A 15,964-nucleotide genomic window follows, 5' to 3' on the forward strand; every position below is an offset into this window, starting at 1 on the left:
TTCCCACAAGTTGGCACCAAGCTAGTTAGTATTTTCTTTCAGAAACTAAGCAGACTAACAAAGAAAAAAGAAAGAAAAACGCTTCTTCACAGAGATGTTGCCCGAAAGTAGGCTCCTTTTTTCTTAGGCTTAACATCAGTTGATTAGGGAGTTTAGTTTGATTTGGAAGCATAAAAAGTCGGATCTCGCAGGGGAAAGCATGCTGGTTTTTCTTTCATGCTGCGGTGTTTAAGATGCAAATAAGAAAACCTCTGCTACCAGCGACTGGTTTATATTTTCACAAAGGATTGCAGTTCTTCGGTGATGTAAAAATGCAACTGTACTTCTTTTAGGAGTTTCTTAACTGCAAAAATTAATACAATTCCTCATTTTACATATTATAAGCAAACAATATGTTATTGAGCAACCTTACATTTCTCTTTAATAAAAATAAAAAGTAGCTCTACACTTGCAAAAACTATTTTTATTATGTGTCTTACTGGAGACCTCGTATGGTTCTTCAAAGCTTGACAGTAGGTAGGTTTATACTGCAAATCCTCCCCTTAAGAGGATTTAAATATCCACCATTTGACACTGGTGCATTTATGTATCTATTTCTACTTTAGACCTTTGCCTGCTGTTATGTGCTCTGTCTACATGTATTCACAGTTAATGTTAATGAGGGAAATATAGTGCATAATTACTGTGAAACTTGCAAATGAATTTGTGAAGTTGTGACATTAATGAGTCTTTTAGAATAGAATAGTTTTATAATAGAAGGAACCTTGAAGTTTTCCTGATGCGTTATCAGGGATTAGGCTCCAGGACATCAGTCCATTAGCACATCTAGCCAGAAACATACAGTAGATAAGAACTGTTTTTAGATGTAATGTTCCTTATTTCTTAAATTGAGGTAAATTCAAGTCTTATCTGACCATATCTGAGCCCTACCTTACTTTGATTAATCTCTTCACTTACAAATAAAAATCTTTAAATTTGTGTTTCTCTGCTCATGTCGAGATTGAGATTTTTGCCAGTTGTTCTTTGCAAAGTAGAATTGAATGGAGAGTATGTGATGATCAGTTTTCAGGTTTTGCCACAAACTCACAAGGTTTTCCACCAGGATTGCACTTTATTTAGCTCCATGCTTCTTCCCATCAATTCTGACCTGCTTCTATGTCCCTGCTTAAGACAAGCATTCCCACAGCATGATGCTGTCACCTTCATGTTTCATTGAGGGAATGGGGTTTTCAAGGAGATATGAAGTATTAGTTCTCTGCCACACATGGTGTTTTGCTTGTTGGTGTGACCTGACACATATTCTGTGTTTTCTAATAGGATTTCTTATGGGTTTCTTTCCATTATTGCTTTCTTCTTGCTATTCCTTTTAAAGGTCAGATTTGTTGAGTGTATACGTAATTGATTCTCCCACCTGAGTTGTAGACCTCCATAGCTCCTCAAGAGTTACCATGAGCCTGTTGGCTGCTTCACTGCTTAATGAGCTCATTGCCCCTCCTGTCGATTTAGTTAGCTGGCCATGTCTTAGTAGATTTGCAGTTGTGTCACATCCCTTCTGTTTTCAGACGATAGATTGAACAGTTGTCCATGAGATGTTGAAACTTGGGTGATATGCAAGTCAATGTATCTTGCCAAACTGTGTGAAAATAACATAATTCAGACAGTTTATCAGCTTTTTCCGATGTGTGACCAGGCTATCATTTTCACTCCCTTCATACTTAAGTCTTGCAGCAAGTACATAAACACATCCCCCCTTCCTGGTCTTTTATATATTTTTGCACCATGTGTTTACTTTGGCAGATTACGTCAGGTTCATGCCAAACATACAGGACCCCATCTAGGCCTTATTTTCATTTTTTTACATGTAGTACAATTTTTGTAGTTTTGTGCCAAAGTACAAATTTTGGCACAAACATTTTGGCAAATTCAATATAGCTGCCATAGAAATGTTGTGAAAGTTCAAAGCTTTACAAGTGATGTGGTTCGATGGCAAAGACCTACACTCTCCAAAGATTAGGGCTTGGCTACCATTTGTGGCTTGTGTTATTTATAAGGTTTCTTGCTTATGGATTTTCATGAGATAATTTTTAAACTGACTGCAAACATAAACATTATGCATTGTTTGTTGTTGGATCATTTTTGTTCATTATGTTGTTTATTTATCAGCTGAATTCTTCTTTTCCAAAACAGTTAATTGCTGTTTAACTGTCATCTTTCAGTAAGTGCACCACATTTTTCATGGTAAATCAACCAGAAAACTGTCAAACAAAATGTTCCTCAGAAAGCAGTGTACAAGAATTACATCCCCATTTATTTTCTGCTCAATGTGAAATATCCACAAAACAATTAGATTTTGTTGTTATTTGCTTTTGTTTCTCCACCTTTTCTTTATTTAGTTATTGGGTTCAAATAGATAAAATCAGTTACGTATACTCAGTAATAAGGATCTTCAGCCGCAGGCGCAAACACTCTAATTGGATGTTGGTTTGTTTGTGTGCATCAGGTAATTGGTGGTTATTTGTCATGCTTTTAATTAAGTGGAAAAATAAAACATGGGGTTCACGCCAAAGCAACGCAAGTGAAATGATTTGGATTTTTGAAGTAACAATTCAACTGTGTTTAAATATTTACCTCCTAAATTCAACCTAAGTTTAAGTGGTCCTAATATTAGTATAAAAGTTACCAATAGTTTTTGGACAAGAATGATTGATGATTGAGGATTTTACACAATTTTAGTTTAACTTGGGCTTAACGGAAGCCAGTGAAAGGGCCTCACCAAGATATTCATATCCACTGGACCTGTATGCATTTTGTCAACTGGCAGTCACAAACTTCAGTTTGGGGAATTTTGTTTGAAAGATCAACACCACGTCAACCATAATTGTGAAGCAGAAGGAAATTAATACATCTTTTTATTTTTTTTATACTGATCAAATTCTGGAAAATGTAACTTTTATATGTACTCTGGCTCTTTAATATTTATATTGCACCACATTTAGCTGCAATTACAGCAATTAAGTCTTTGCCTATTGCTCTATGCAGAATAGTTTAGAGAGCATCTGCACAGCAATTCTTTTTTTTGCAGCAATTCCTATTGCAGCAAATGTCAATGGGCAGGGATTCGAACCTGTGACAGCTGCATTGAGAACTTTGAGCGGGGCATGTTTTTGAGACCCAGTCTCAAGTCTTTTGCAACCTCTAAAAAGGTTTCTTCCAGAATTGTCCTGTATTTATCCACCTGCCCATCAGCTCTAACCAGCTTCTTTTACTCAATTGAAGAAATGTATTTCCAAAGCATGATGCTGCCACCACTATTTGGCTTGATGAGGGTGATATGTTCAAGGTCATTTTCAATATATTTTTTTTCCTTAGCACATAGCATAGGTATCATCTGACTAGATCACCTTCTTCCACATGTTTGCAGTGTCCTCTACATAGCCTGTGGCAAAATGCAAATAAGACATTTTGTTTAATTTATTTCAACAATGGCTTTTTTCTTGCCACTCTTCAGATTTTACTATGGGCGGAGACAGACTCTCCCACTTGACAAGTGGATGTCTGTAGCTCCTCAAGAGATACCTAGGGCAGTAACATATATGTATATATTTATACAGTACATTGCAAAAATGTTAGGCAGATGTGAAAAAGTGCTGTAAACAAAGAATACTTTAAAAAAATGGATGTGTTAATCATTTATTGTCATCAATGAACAAAATGCAGTGAATGAAAAAACGAGAAATCTAAATCAAATCAATATTTGGTGTGACCACCCTTTACCTTCAAAACAGCCTCAAATCTTCTAGGTACACTTGAAAAAAGCTTTTGAAGGAACTCGGCTGATAGGTTGTTCCAAACATCTTGGAGAACTAACCACAGATTCTTCTGTGGATGTAGGCTTTCTCACATCCTTCTGTCTCTTCATGTAATCCCAGACACACTCGATGATGTTGAGATCAGGGCACTGTGGGGGACAGACCATCACTTCCAGTAATTCTTGTTCTTCTTTACGCTGAAGATTGTTCTTGATGACTTTGGCTGTGTGTTAGCGTTTGCACACCTAGCATTTTGTAAATTGTCATTTATATTTCTGAAAGCATTCTTTGTTAACAGCATTTTCTCTCCTGCCTAAAACTTATATATATATATATATATATATATATATATATATATATATATTGATTGATTGATTGATTGAAGAAAACCTCAATGAAATCAAATCCTGGTCTAACTAAACTTTTTATTTAATTGAAATATGACATAGACTGAAATGGTGGGACAAATGTTTGCTGTCATTATCTTAAATAAAATGGTCTAGTTTATTCTGATCAAATCAACATTAAATAGACTCCACAGTGTGCTGTGCTGCTCCTACAGATTAAGTCATTACATGGGAAGAAAGGACTGACAACCTTCTCATTTACGGCAGTGACATCAGCCAGCCCATAGTACCAGCAAAAATCCATACGGTGTAATTGCATTGATGTTTTCACCTGAATCTGTTCCTTTAAATCACACACCAACATTATTCCACCCTGAACCCACCTTTCTCTCCTTTGTTCCAGCTTTAGCATGGTGTCACTTATATTTGGCAGTGTCATACTGGCAGACACAAGGCTGTCTGGCTCGTCTTACCGCTAGAGATTGCAAACTCACGTTCACAACAATTAAAAATGTCACAGACAATGGGTTCAAACTGAGGTTCAGGATGGCAGTTAATGTGACAGTAAATAAATAGGCTGACTGTTTTGACACGTTCTCCTGTCTGCTCCCCAGGAACTGCAGTTTGAACGTCTGACCAGGGAGCTGGAAGCCGAACGACAGATTGTTGCCAGTCAGCTGGAGAGATGCAAGCTCGGCTCTGAAACTGGAAGCATGACTAGCATCAGGTGTGTGTTGCTTTTGTGTTTCTGACACCTGCCACGTCCTCTTCTGTATATTTACCTGTGTTTGTCAGCTGTGCTCTTGCAGGTGACTGGTTTTGTAGTAGGTCACGTTGAAATTATGCTCCCCAATGTGTGCGCTAGGAATTACAGTTCAAAATCAGTTTTTTTGGTTTTGAACTAGGCCTACTGAGCATTTTATGCATTGCATACTGTTAAGTCTCTTGCGCTCACAAACTTGCTGCATGGTTACAATATAAAGCTACAGGATTTGGTTTGTCTATTTCAATGCTCATGTTTCAATTTGGCTATTTTAATTACCACGGTTGGGGTTTTGATTATCTCCACAAATTTAAAGTGGTGAACATTTTGAAGCATTTAAAGCTGGGTCCATTGATATTTTCTCTCTTACATCCCTGGGGAAAACATAAAGAAGAAACAACTCTGAGTGCTTGTCGTATGTAATAAGCGTGATAAGTAAACCATCCAAAAATTCACAGACAATACAATCAACAGGTTGTACTCTTAAGACACGTCACATTTCAGTCATACATTCTCAACCATTTTGCTGTCTCCTCTAATTTCTTTGAATCAAAACTGATTCTTTTTGAGTAAATAAGTCCTTTTGCAGGGATACCATAAGTTATGACAGCAAAATGGTTCTCAACCTGTCTGGCTGTCATAACTTATGGTATCCCTGCAAAAGGACTTATTTACTCAAAAAGAATCAGTTTTGATTCAAAGAAATTAGTTGGATATCATTTGACAGTGAAAAATATTCATGCCAAAACAAGCAGACTAACTAAACAGACCCACAATTATGGGCAGTAACAGGTAATATGAGAGATATAAGTATATCGTGACTGGCTAACTATTAGCTACTAAAAATGCTACAGTTAGCATCTGCTTCACAGCTTCCTACTGGTGCAAAGCTGAAGGACGATAGTTTGGACTGCATTTTATAATAGCTTGATTAAACTTTGAAATACTTAAATAGATCAAACCAGAGTTATACACACAATATTTGAAATTTTTATTCTATTTGTGAAAACACAAAAGGGGATCATTTGTGTTGTATTTTTTCAAAATCATTAAGTGTGAAAAGTGTTAGGAAATTATTAGTTTCCCAACGTTAGTGCTAAAATCTCTGATAATGGTAATCGTATCATATTGTGAGCTTGATCTATTGTTAGAGTCTAATTATTGACAATAAGGTTGGTATGTGATTCACTGTGTTTATGCATGCGTGGGATTATTTTAGTAGTGGGTATGTGGAGCACAGATGATGCGGCTTGCCCAGTGTGCCATTCACATAAGAACTGTTGCTGGGCATGAATCAAAACGAGGCCACATACTGAAATGTAAACTAATCATATGATTTTGTTATAATTGAGATTTAAGAAGTTACTTCTCATTCAGGATTTGACCTCATTGAAGCGACTAAGTAAAGGCCTAGTGCAGGTTTGGCAGTTTGGTTTCTTGGCCAGGTACATCTTAATAAGATCAGCATAATAATGAAATGCAACATTGTGTTTATTTAAATCGACACCAAAGGCAATAAATACAATAAAAAGAGTAAAGGATCCAGGATGGAACCTTGGCCTACACCAGAAATGTGAGGCACTAAAGCTGAGGAGAATTCACTCACCTGAACTTAAAGCATAGACTGGTTAGATAACATTCAAACCACGAAGAGCTGTTTTTTTTCCAATCCCTACATAGCACTTTGAACATAAAAGCAGGATCTGATGAACCACTGTATCAAAATCAGTATTAAGATCCAGGAGGATCTGGACTGCAGGACTTCCTGAGTCAACTGTTAACAATAGGTTGTTGGTTACTTTCAGGGGTGCAGTTTCTGTGAATTGGTGTGGTTTGAATCCAGATTGAAATTTCTCGCAGATTTTGTTCTTAGCCAGAAAAAAATTGCAGCTCACGAAACACCAGTTGTTCTAAAACTTTGGACAGGAATGGCAGTTTAGAAATCGGTATAAAACTAGATAGCTCAGAGGATCCATGTCCTTTTTTGATAAGAGGTTGCATTATAGTATATTTAAATGACAATGTTACACATCCAGTGCCAAAATCTGGCATTTATAAGAGCGAGCACAGTCGGTCCAACAGTAGTAAAACCATGTTGAGAAGATTACACAGAATACAGTTTAAGGTACAATTTGGAGGTTGTACCTGTTTTACTACGACTGAAAGTATCAAAAGGGATTTAGGCTCAAACGGATCAAAATAGCAGTTAGTAGCAGAGCAAAAAAAGTGTTCCGGTTAAGAAAATCCAGAAAAGCTTCACAGAGGACAGTTGATCACACCATAGTATAATTATTAACTGGGTTTACACAGTAATTAAAAAGGTTGAACAGGACTTGGGGCTTATAGATGTTGTCCATTTTAGCAGTTTTAACAGCTCTTAGATAAACAGAAAGAAAACTATGCAAAATTTGTTTGGAGATGTGAAGCTTCTCTTTTTTAATTGCTTGGTAGAAAAAATACTTTCCAGTATGTCTTTAAGACATGATTTATTATTATTTTTTTTTGCACATATTGGCCACCTGGTTAAATACAGACATTTTCATGGTGTGCTATCACTAATATTTGTGTTATTCAGCCAAAGAAACACAACTGCTTATTTGCCTTTGGAAAAAGCATTTAGTTCAGTAGTCTTAGGATAGATTTTTTAAATGTTACTTTTTTCTTGAGTTTATTGTCAGTAAAATACATCACTTTAGCTGACCTCACTCTAAGAAAATGTGCTGTTATCAACTCTTACTGTGTAAATACTTTATGTTCTTGACAGTTAAATTAAATATAAGGGACGTCAATAGAAAGCTGAAAACAACAGGGAACAACTGGTTGTTAAATGAATGAAACAAAATGTTTTGTCCAAAATGGATAGAAGAGAAAAATACGTTAGGACTCGTCTTATTGAACCTAATGTGTGTCACCAGTCACAACCTTACTGGCTGCTTTCAGACTGCCTTTTTTAGTGTGCATGAAGCATATTTAGAAAAGGAAAATAACTAAGTAATAGATATATGCACAAAACATGAGAGAAATTCAATGCACTGAGTAATCTGATTTTATCACTATAATATATTTGCACAGTGGATATTTCTTACAAAGAAATAAAAGTTTATTATAACTTATGTAATTAATTATGTAACAACTAAGCCGCAAATCTTAAAATCTTTAATTTTTGTGCAAACCCTCAAATCATGATCTGGTCTGCAGTAGCTTAAATGGCCTCAAACATTTTAGAGCAACTTTTATGAAACACAGCTAAGCTCCCCATCTCTATGTTTTTTTTTATCGTCCATTAAATACAGAAACTGCTGCTCAGCCAAACAAACAAAAAGAAAGTATTACACAGTTGTCATAGTGTAATATGCCCTCATATCTTGGCTGTTTTCTGTTAGTTTTGAACATCGTTCCTTGTGATTAGAGAGAGAAAATTATGCAGTATAAATAAGAGGCCGTCAAACTTTCTGCTGCTGAATGAGTCCAGGCCCATGTCTCACCCTAGCTCTGATCAGAACCCTGACTATATATTTCCTAGCACTCCTGGCTCTCCCGACACAGTGGTGCTAACACAATTAGCCTTCCTCTCAGGACAGTGTGAAGCGATGAAAGCCCCTATCTCTGTTTCAGTCTATCCCCTACTACCATACACAAACTCACAGAAAGATGCACACAAGCAGTCATCTTTTCTCTTCTTTCATTCTGTTAAGTGCACAGGGATTCTGCCTGTCTCTAGATAATTACTCACCTGCTTCTATAGAAACTGTAATTTCAATTTAAGCGGACCAGCAAAGACCAGAAAGATTGTCTAAAGTCCGACTCATTCAGCAGTCTAATTAGCTGGTGCATGTATTTAGCTCTTCAGTGCTTTGGCATGGCTGCCTTCAGAGTTTCACTTTAAAACAGCAGCAACATTGAATGAGAGACGCTTTGGAGTCTAAAAAGAACATTTTCTTCTTCATCATCTAGCTGGAGTAAAATGCTTCTGTCTTGCTAACTTGATTAGATGGGGATATTGTTTAGTGAGTGGCAGACTGTTCGGAGGACCGCAGTTTTCTCTTTTTTTATGGACCATTAATTTTGCTTACTCAGAAGTGATTACTAAATGGAGCTACATTACCTGTAAAATACTAATACTGTTCAATTGTTTTCACATTTTGTCAGGTTATGACCACAGAATTCAGTTTTTCACTGGGATTTTATTGACAAAACAAAAGTGCTAAAATAATAGACGTAACCAAGAGACCCATAGTAGATCCACGGCTCAGGTGGGGAATATCTTGACAGTGCAGTGATTAGATGTGGACTGTTAAAATGGAGGCATAACAATCCCGCAGTTTACAACAAGCCATGTAAGAGAGACAGTTAAGATGTGGCAGAAGATGTTCCGGTCGGATAAGACCAAAACTGTACATGTACATGCAAATTGGTACGGTGGAAAACCAACACTACATGAAACACAGTGGTAGCAGCATCATGCTGAGGGGATGCTTTTTTACAGGGACAGGAATGCTTGTCAGAGTTGATGGAATTATGGATGGAGCTAGAGATACATAGCAGTCTTGGAAGAAAAGCTATTAGAAGCTCCTAAAGCATCGAAACTGGGGCGGAGGTTCACCTTCAATCAGAATTCTCCCTAAACTTAGAACCAGATCTACAGTCAACTGGTCTAGATCATGTGATTGAATCAAAGTGCACACTTATATCTTATTGAGAATCTGTGTTATAACTGAGAACTGGTGTTTCCAGATAACCCTCCAACCAGTCAATTTGAGCTACTTTGTGAAGAAGACATAGCCCGAAACACTCACTACTGTTATTGCATCAAAATATGGTTTATGAAGTATTGTGTTGGGGGCGCTGAACACAAATGAATGCCACACTTTTCAAATACTTTTGTGAAAAGAATTTAGAAAATTACCTGTCATTTTGATTTCACCTCTCAACTTTGTTTTGGTTTATCACATAAAATCCTTAAAATCCATTGCTTCTTTAGTCACAGTGTGTCAATCTCTATAACTTGTGCAAATAGGATTTTATTATTGGGACTAAAAAGCTTATCTTTTCAACTACCCTCTCTCTAAATTGCCAAAAATGACCAAATGAATCCACATTCTTTCCTCAAAACTAATTAAACACCACATTACATGTTGAATTGGAGAGATGATTCTGTCTAAATCCAGTTAATCTGTAATAACATCACCGTTTGTAGAACTCCTCTGGCTAGTGAGGCGTATTAGTGTTTGTTTGATAAATTCGTCGCACTCCTTTTCTGGAACAGCAGCCCTTACTTCAAAACCCAGACAAGGCGTAAGTGCATAGACCAAGGCACTGTAAATATGATATGACCAATTCTGGTATGACCAAGAAGAATACAATGGCTGTGTGGCATTTTCAAGTGCTTTCGCTATTTGCTTTGATGAAAAGTAATGAAAACGATAGAGGATGGGCTGCTTCAATGCAATCAGTGTTGCCTTTCCTTCTATTTAAATGTTCCTTCAGTGATTTCCTCCTGAATAGGCTCACTTTGTCTCTTCTCATTTGGCTGGTTTGCGCTAAAGAACAAGGATTGCAGAAAAGGCTGACAGAAGCATTGTCTTTCAGGGCAGTGTTTTCCAGTGTGCTGGCTCACACTTATACGCTGCTGGCCGAGAGGCGTAGTCCACCTCTGTGCTTTACTAACACTGTGACTCCTCCTTGAGTCTCCTCAAAACAATGTAAGACATGCATACTTGCCATTTTAAACATCACATTAAAGTGGTGCATGTGAATAAAATGTTTGTTTTCAACTTGCAGAGGCATTATTTTGACCAGTTTGTCACATTAGCAACAAGCTCTGAATCTAGTCCCTATATCTGCATATTTAAGTAACCTGAAGAAAAGGCATACTAAAACGTTTTTTTCCTCCAGATTCCTCACAGTATTAAAAATGTTGCCAATGCCTTTACAGTTGCAAGTTATTTGGAGTTACTTCCAGCTTTGCACATCTAGAGACAGATCCTTTAGAAAACAGTTTAAACATGGAAACATCAACATTTAAGTTTTGTCACATATTCTAAGTTGGATTTAGGTTTAGACTTTGGATTGTTCTAACACTGAAATATAAATTGATCTAAATCCTTTTATTCCAGCTCTGGCTTTATGTGTAGGGTTGTTTTCCTGCTGGATGTTGACCTTTCATCCGAGTCTCAATTCTTTGGCAGGCTCTAATAGATTTTCCCAGGAAATAGATTTTCCCAGGATTGCCCTATATTTATCTTCCTCCCTCTACCCAGCAACTCTGGCCAACTTCCCTGTCCTTGCTGAACAAAAGTATCCCCACATCATGATGCTAACACCATGTTTCACTTGTGGTGCTGAGGGTAATGTACATTATTATTTTTCCACCACACATAGCATGTAGACCAAAAAAGCCACATTTTTATCTCATCTGACCAGATCACCTTCCTTCACATGCTTGCGGTGTCGCCTTTGTGGCACCTGACAGGCTGAATATTGGAATTCTTATTACTTTCTTTCAGTAACTCTCTTCCTCTTATCACACTTCCAAAAAGACCAGTGTTGTGAAGTCCGCAGCTAATAGTTGTCCTATTAACAGGTCTTCCACCTGGATCGTTAGCTTCCTTCAGAGTTAACATCTTCTATGATAAATACTATTCTTACCTAGTCTGTCACGATGGCTAGATTACCAGGTCTTGGTAGGTCTGCAGTAGCGCTATACTCTTTACATTTTTAAATGATGGATTGAACATTGCTCTGTTAGATGTTCAACGTTTGGAATATTGTTTTATAACTCTGTTTTAAAATGTCTGCAGACCTTTCTCCCTGACCTGTCTGCTATGTTTCTTGGCCTTCATGTTTCTGTTTTCTAATGTTCTCTAACAAACCCCTGAGGTCTTATTAAACAGCTGTAGCGTGGACAGGTAGCCTCCATTTACCAATGAGGTGACTTCTGCCTACACCTAGTTGCACAGGGTTTATTTTAGGGGTCTCAGAGTAAAGGGAGCTGAATACAAATGTATGCTATACCTCTCAGATTTTTATTTCCAAGAAACTTTGAAAACCACGTGTCATTTTCCTTTCACTTTATCAGTTTGTCTGCCTGATGTGATGAAGAAATATTCTGGATAAGGCCCAAAATATGTCATAGTCTGTGGTTGTTATTTGACAAAATGTGAAAGAGTTGTAGCATGAATAGTTTTGCACTGTAAAAACTGTCTGTTGGAATTAGCTGCTGTCAAGGACAGTTTTCTACTTGTTTAGTTCTACTAATTAGCATTTTTAATTTCATCTTTTGGTGAAGTTTCTTGAAACTTCACCAAATGACACAGGTGTGGATTCCTTCCACAGTCAAGTTTTTAGCTATAACTCTGAGCCCTGTTTCTGTTGGATTTAGTTATTCTAACCAAACTTTACTCACATAATTGCACCTTCTCATTCAAAAGTCAGAAGAAATAAGAATGAAAAGAACAGGAATTTATGTGTAACATTCAAAAAATGTCCAGTGAAATACACGAAAAGAAAATATTTTTGTTTAAGTTTTGGATTTTAAATAGATACAGGTCCTTCTCAAAATATTAGCATATTGTGATAAAGTTCATTATTTTCCATAATGTAATGATGAAAATTTAACATTCATATATTTTAGATTCATTGCACACTAACTGAAATATTTCAGGTCTTTTATTGTCTTAATATGGATGATTTTGGCATACAGCTCATGAAAACCCAAAATTCCTATCTCACAAAATTAGCATATTTCATTCGACCAATAAAAGAAAAGTTTTTTTAATACAAAAAACGTCAACCTTCAAATAATCATGTACAGTTATGCACTCAATACTTGGTCGGGAATCCTTTGGCAGAAATGACTGCTTCAATGCGGCGTGGCATGGAGGCAATCAGCCTGTGGCACTGCTGAGGTCTTATGGAGGCCCAGGATGCTTCGATAGCGGCCTTTAGCTCATCCAGAGTGTTGGGTCTTGAGTCTCTCAACGTTCCCTATCTCCTGATAGCTAGCTGCATTGACCCTGCCCTTGATAAAACACAGTGGACCAACACCAGCAGCTGACACGGCACCCCAGACCATCACTGACTGTGGGTACTTGACACTGGACTTCTGGCATTTTGGCATTTCCTTCTCCCCAGTCTTCCTCCAGACTCTGTCACCTTGATTTCCGAATGACATGCAGAATTTGCTGTCATCCGAAAAAAAGTACTTTGGACCACTGAGCAACAGTCCAGTGCTGCTTCTCTGTAGCCCAGGTCAGGCGCTTCTGCCGCTGTTTCTGGTTCAAAAGTGGCTTGACCTGGGGAATGTGGCACCTGTAGCCCATTTCCTGCACACGCCTGTGCACGGTGGCTCTGGATGTTTCTACTCCAGACTCAGTCCACTGCTTCTGCAGGTCCCCCAAGGTCTGGAATCGGCCCTTCTCCACAATCTTCCTCAGGGTCCGGTCACCTCTTTTCGTTGTGCAGCGTTTTCTGCCACACTTTTTCCTTCCCACAGACTTCCCACTGAGGTTCCTTGATACAGCACTCTGGGAACAGCCTATTCGTTCAGAAATTTCTTTCCGTGTCTTACCCTCTTGCTTGAGGGTGTCAATAGTGGCCTTCTGGACAGCAGTCAGGTTGGCTGTCTTACCCATGATTGGGGTTTTGAGTGATGAACCAGGCTGGGAGTTTTAAAGGCCTCAGGAATCTTTTGCAGGTGTTTAGAGTTAACTCGTTGATTCAGATGATTAGGTTCATAGCTCGTTTAGAGACCCTTTTAATGATATGCTAATTTTGTGAGATAGGAATTTTGGGTTTTCATGAGCTGTATGCCAAAATCATCCATATTAAGACAATAAAAGACCTGAAATATTTCAGTTAGTGTGCAATGAATCTAAAATATATGAATGTTAAATTTTCATCATGACATTATGGAAAATAATTAACTTTATCACAATATGCTAATATTTTGAGAAGGACCTGTAATAGTCAGACTGGCAGATTCATTCTTGCTCAATAAGGATGTGATGCTTAATCTTGGTTTGAACTGTTTATCTGCTAATCGGTTTCACGCGGCTGCTTGCCTGTCTGGCTGCTGAGTGGAAAGTGTGCATATTTGTGTGAGTGCATGTACCGGCCACAAGCACACCACCCAGCGAGACCCACCACGAGTCGTCTGGCAGTAAAATGTGACCCGTCTAGCGAGCCCAGCGAGGGCCTATTACCCAGAAGCTGTTGAGCCCGTCAACTGCCAGCTTGGACTCACACATCTCTGAAGCTTTGCTGGGAAATATCACTTGATTGATTCAGAGAAAGGCTCTAATAAGACATCAGGGTCTAAGTCGTATGTATTAAATTATGGCAATTAGTCCCCAAACAAATAATCTTAATGAGTATAATGTTAACTGTAGTTTTAAGGGAAGTAAGGCTGGAACAACTAATTTGTTTGCTTTTTAAAAGTATTGCTTTTAATTATCTGTTTAATAAAAAAAAAAAAACATTTAAGAAACTTTCTTCTTTGTGCTACATCAGATAGGTGAGAATTTTGATTAACATCAAAGTCATGAAACATTTTAGATTTTAAACTTTTAAACTTTTGCTCTACTTCAATCTTAAAGTCCAAATTGATGTTGGAACGGAAGTAGTTCGCTATAACTTGGTTGCTTTACTCAAATAAGGGCTAATCTCCATGTTGTTGGTAAAACCAAGTTATTTATAGATTTATTTCATATATTTTATACATTCACCAGTATTTTCCAGAGGGAATGCAGGCAGACTTTAAGACAAAGGTGAGTATTACTTTTTTGGGCTTTATTCTTCCCTCTGGGCGACAGTTGGAAGAATAAGGATTATCTTCAAACCGACAAAAAAATAAGTGTTGTGAGAATTAGGGTTATGTTAAATTAATGTATATCAATCAACCAGTCTCATTTCTATAGCTACAGTTAAGATGAACCAAAAAATATTTCCTTTTCATTGGCTGTTATTTATGATAAAAAAAATAAATGATTTTAGGACAAACTAGGAGATTTCTTTATATTTTTTGCAGTGCTATGATCTGTTAGTCAGAGATAATGACATGCCACCCAAAGCTTGTGAGAAAATCACAATGAGCTAATAATGTAATCAAAATTTATATGTATTATTAATCCACCTGATAAATATCTACACAAATATACAGATTTAAAAAATTTAGCATTTAAGGAATGAAATAAACAAATAAAAAGACTAATGACAGAACATACAAAATTACTTAAGGGAAGTTTCCTGAATAATACATGACTATTTCATCTTTTTATCTAACTGATCACATTCGAATTGTCATTTGGAGCTTATAAGACCTTCAGGTACCTTAAGAGAACAATCTCCACTTTGTTCCGAGTCTAATGTAACTTAGTAAAAGCCGTGTTGGATGCAACGGAAGTTTCATGTAAACTTTTGATCATGATTAAATTTTATTATTTGTTATACAGGACAGACCAAAGGTTTGGACACACCTAATTCAAAGAGTTGTCTTTATTGTCATGACTATGAATATTGTAGCTTCACACTGAAGGCATCAAAACTATGAATTAACACATGTGGAATTATATACTGAACAAAAAAGTGTGAAACAACTGAAAATATGTCTTATATTCTAGGTTCTTCAAAGTAGCCACCTTTTGCTTTGATTACTGCTCTGCACACTCTTGGCATTCTGTTGATGAGCTTCAAGAGGTAGTCACCTGAAATGGTTTTCACTTCACAGGTGTGCCCTGTCAGGTTTAATAAGTGGGATTTCAAGCCTTATAAATGGGGTTGGGACCATCAGTTGTGTTGTGCGGGAGGTGGATACAGTACACAGCTGATAGTCCTACTGAATAGACTGTTAGAATTTGTATTATGGCAAGAAAAAAGCAGCTAAGTAAAGAAAAACGAGTAGCCATCACTACTTTAAGAAATGAAGGTCAGTCAGTCCGAACAATTGGGAAAACTTTGAAAGTGTCCCCAAGTGCAGTCACAAAAACCATCAAGCGCTACAAAGAAACTGGCTCACATGAGGACCGCCCCAGGAAAGGAAGACCAAG

The 15,964-nt window shown here is 37.3% G+C and overlaps 1 protein-coding gene across 9 annotated transcripts in view; it reads left to right on the top strand.

The window, feature by feature from the left end:
* ctnnd2b (catenin (cadherin-associated protein), delta 2b) overlaps window positions 1–15,964 on the top strand; it is a 236,028-nt gene that overhangs the window by 73,665 nt on the left and 146,399 nt on the right. For all 9 annotated transcript variants that reach the window (XM_047367747.1, XM_047367741.1, XM_047367743.1 and 6 more), the window contains one exon: window positions 4,771–4,883. In XM_047367747.1, the coding sequence (XP_047223703.1) occupies window positions 4,771–4,883 (113 nt within the window). The remainder of the gene's footprint in view (window positions 1–4,770; window positions 4,884–15,964) is intronic.

The sequence above is a fragment of the Girardinichthys multiradiatus genome, chromosome 6 (assembly GCF_021462225.1).
Source record: "Girardinichthys multiradiatus isolate DD_20200921_A chromosome 6, DD_fGirMul_XY1, whole genome shotgun sequence".
In the NCBI taxonomy this organism is placed as follows: domain Eukaryota; kingdom Metazoa; phylum Chordata; class Actinopteri; order Cyprinodontiformes; family Goodeidae; genus Girardinichthys; species Girardinichthys multiradiatus.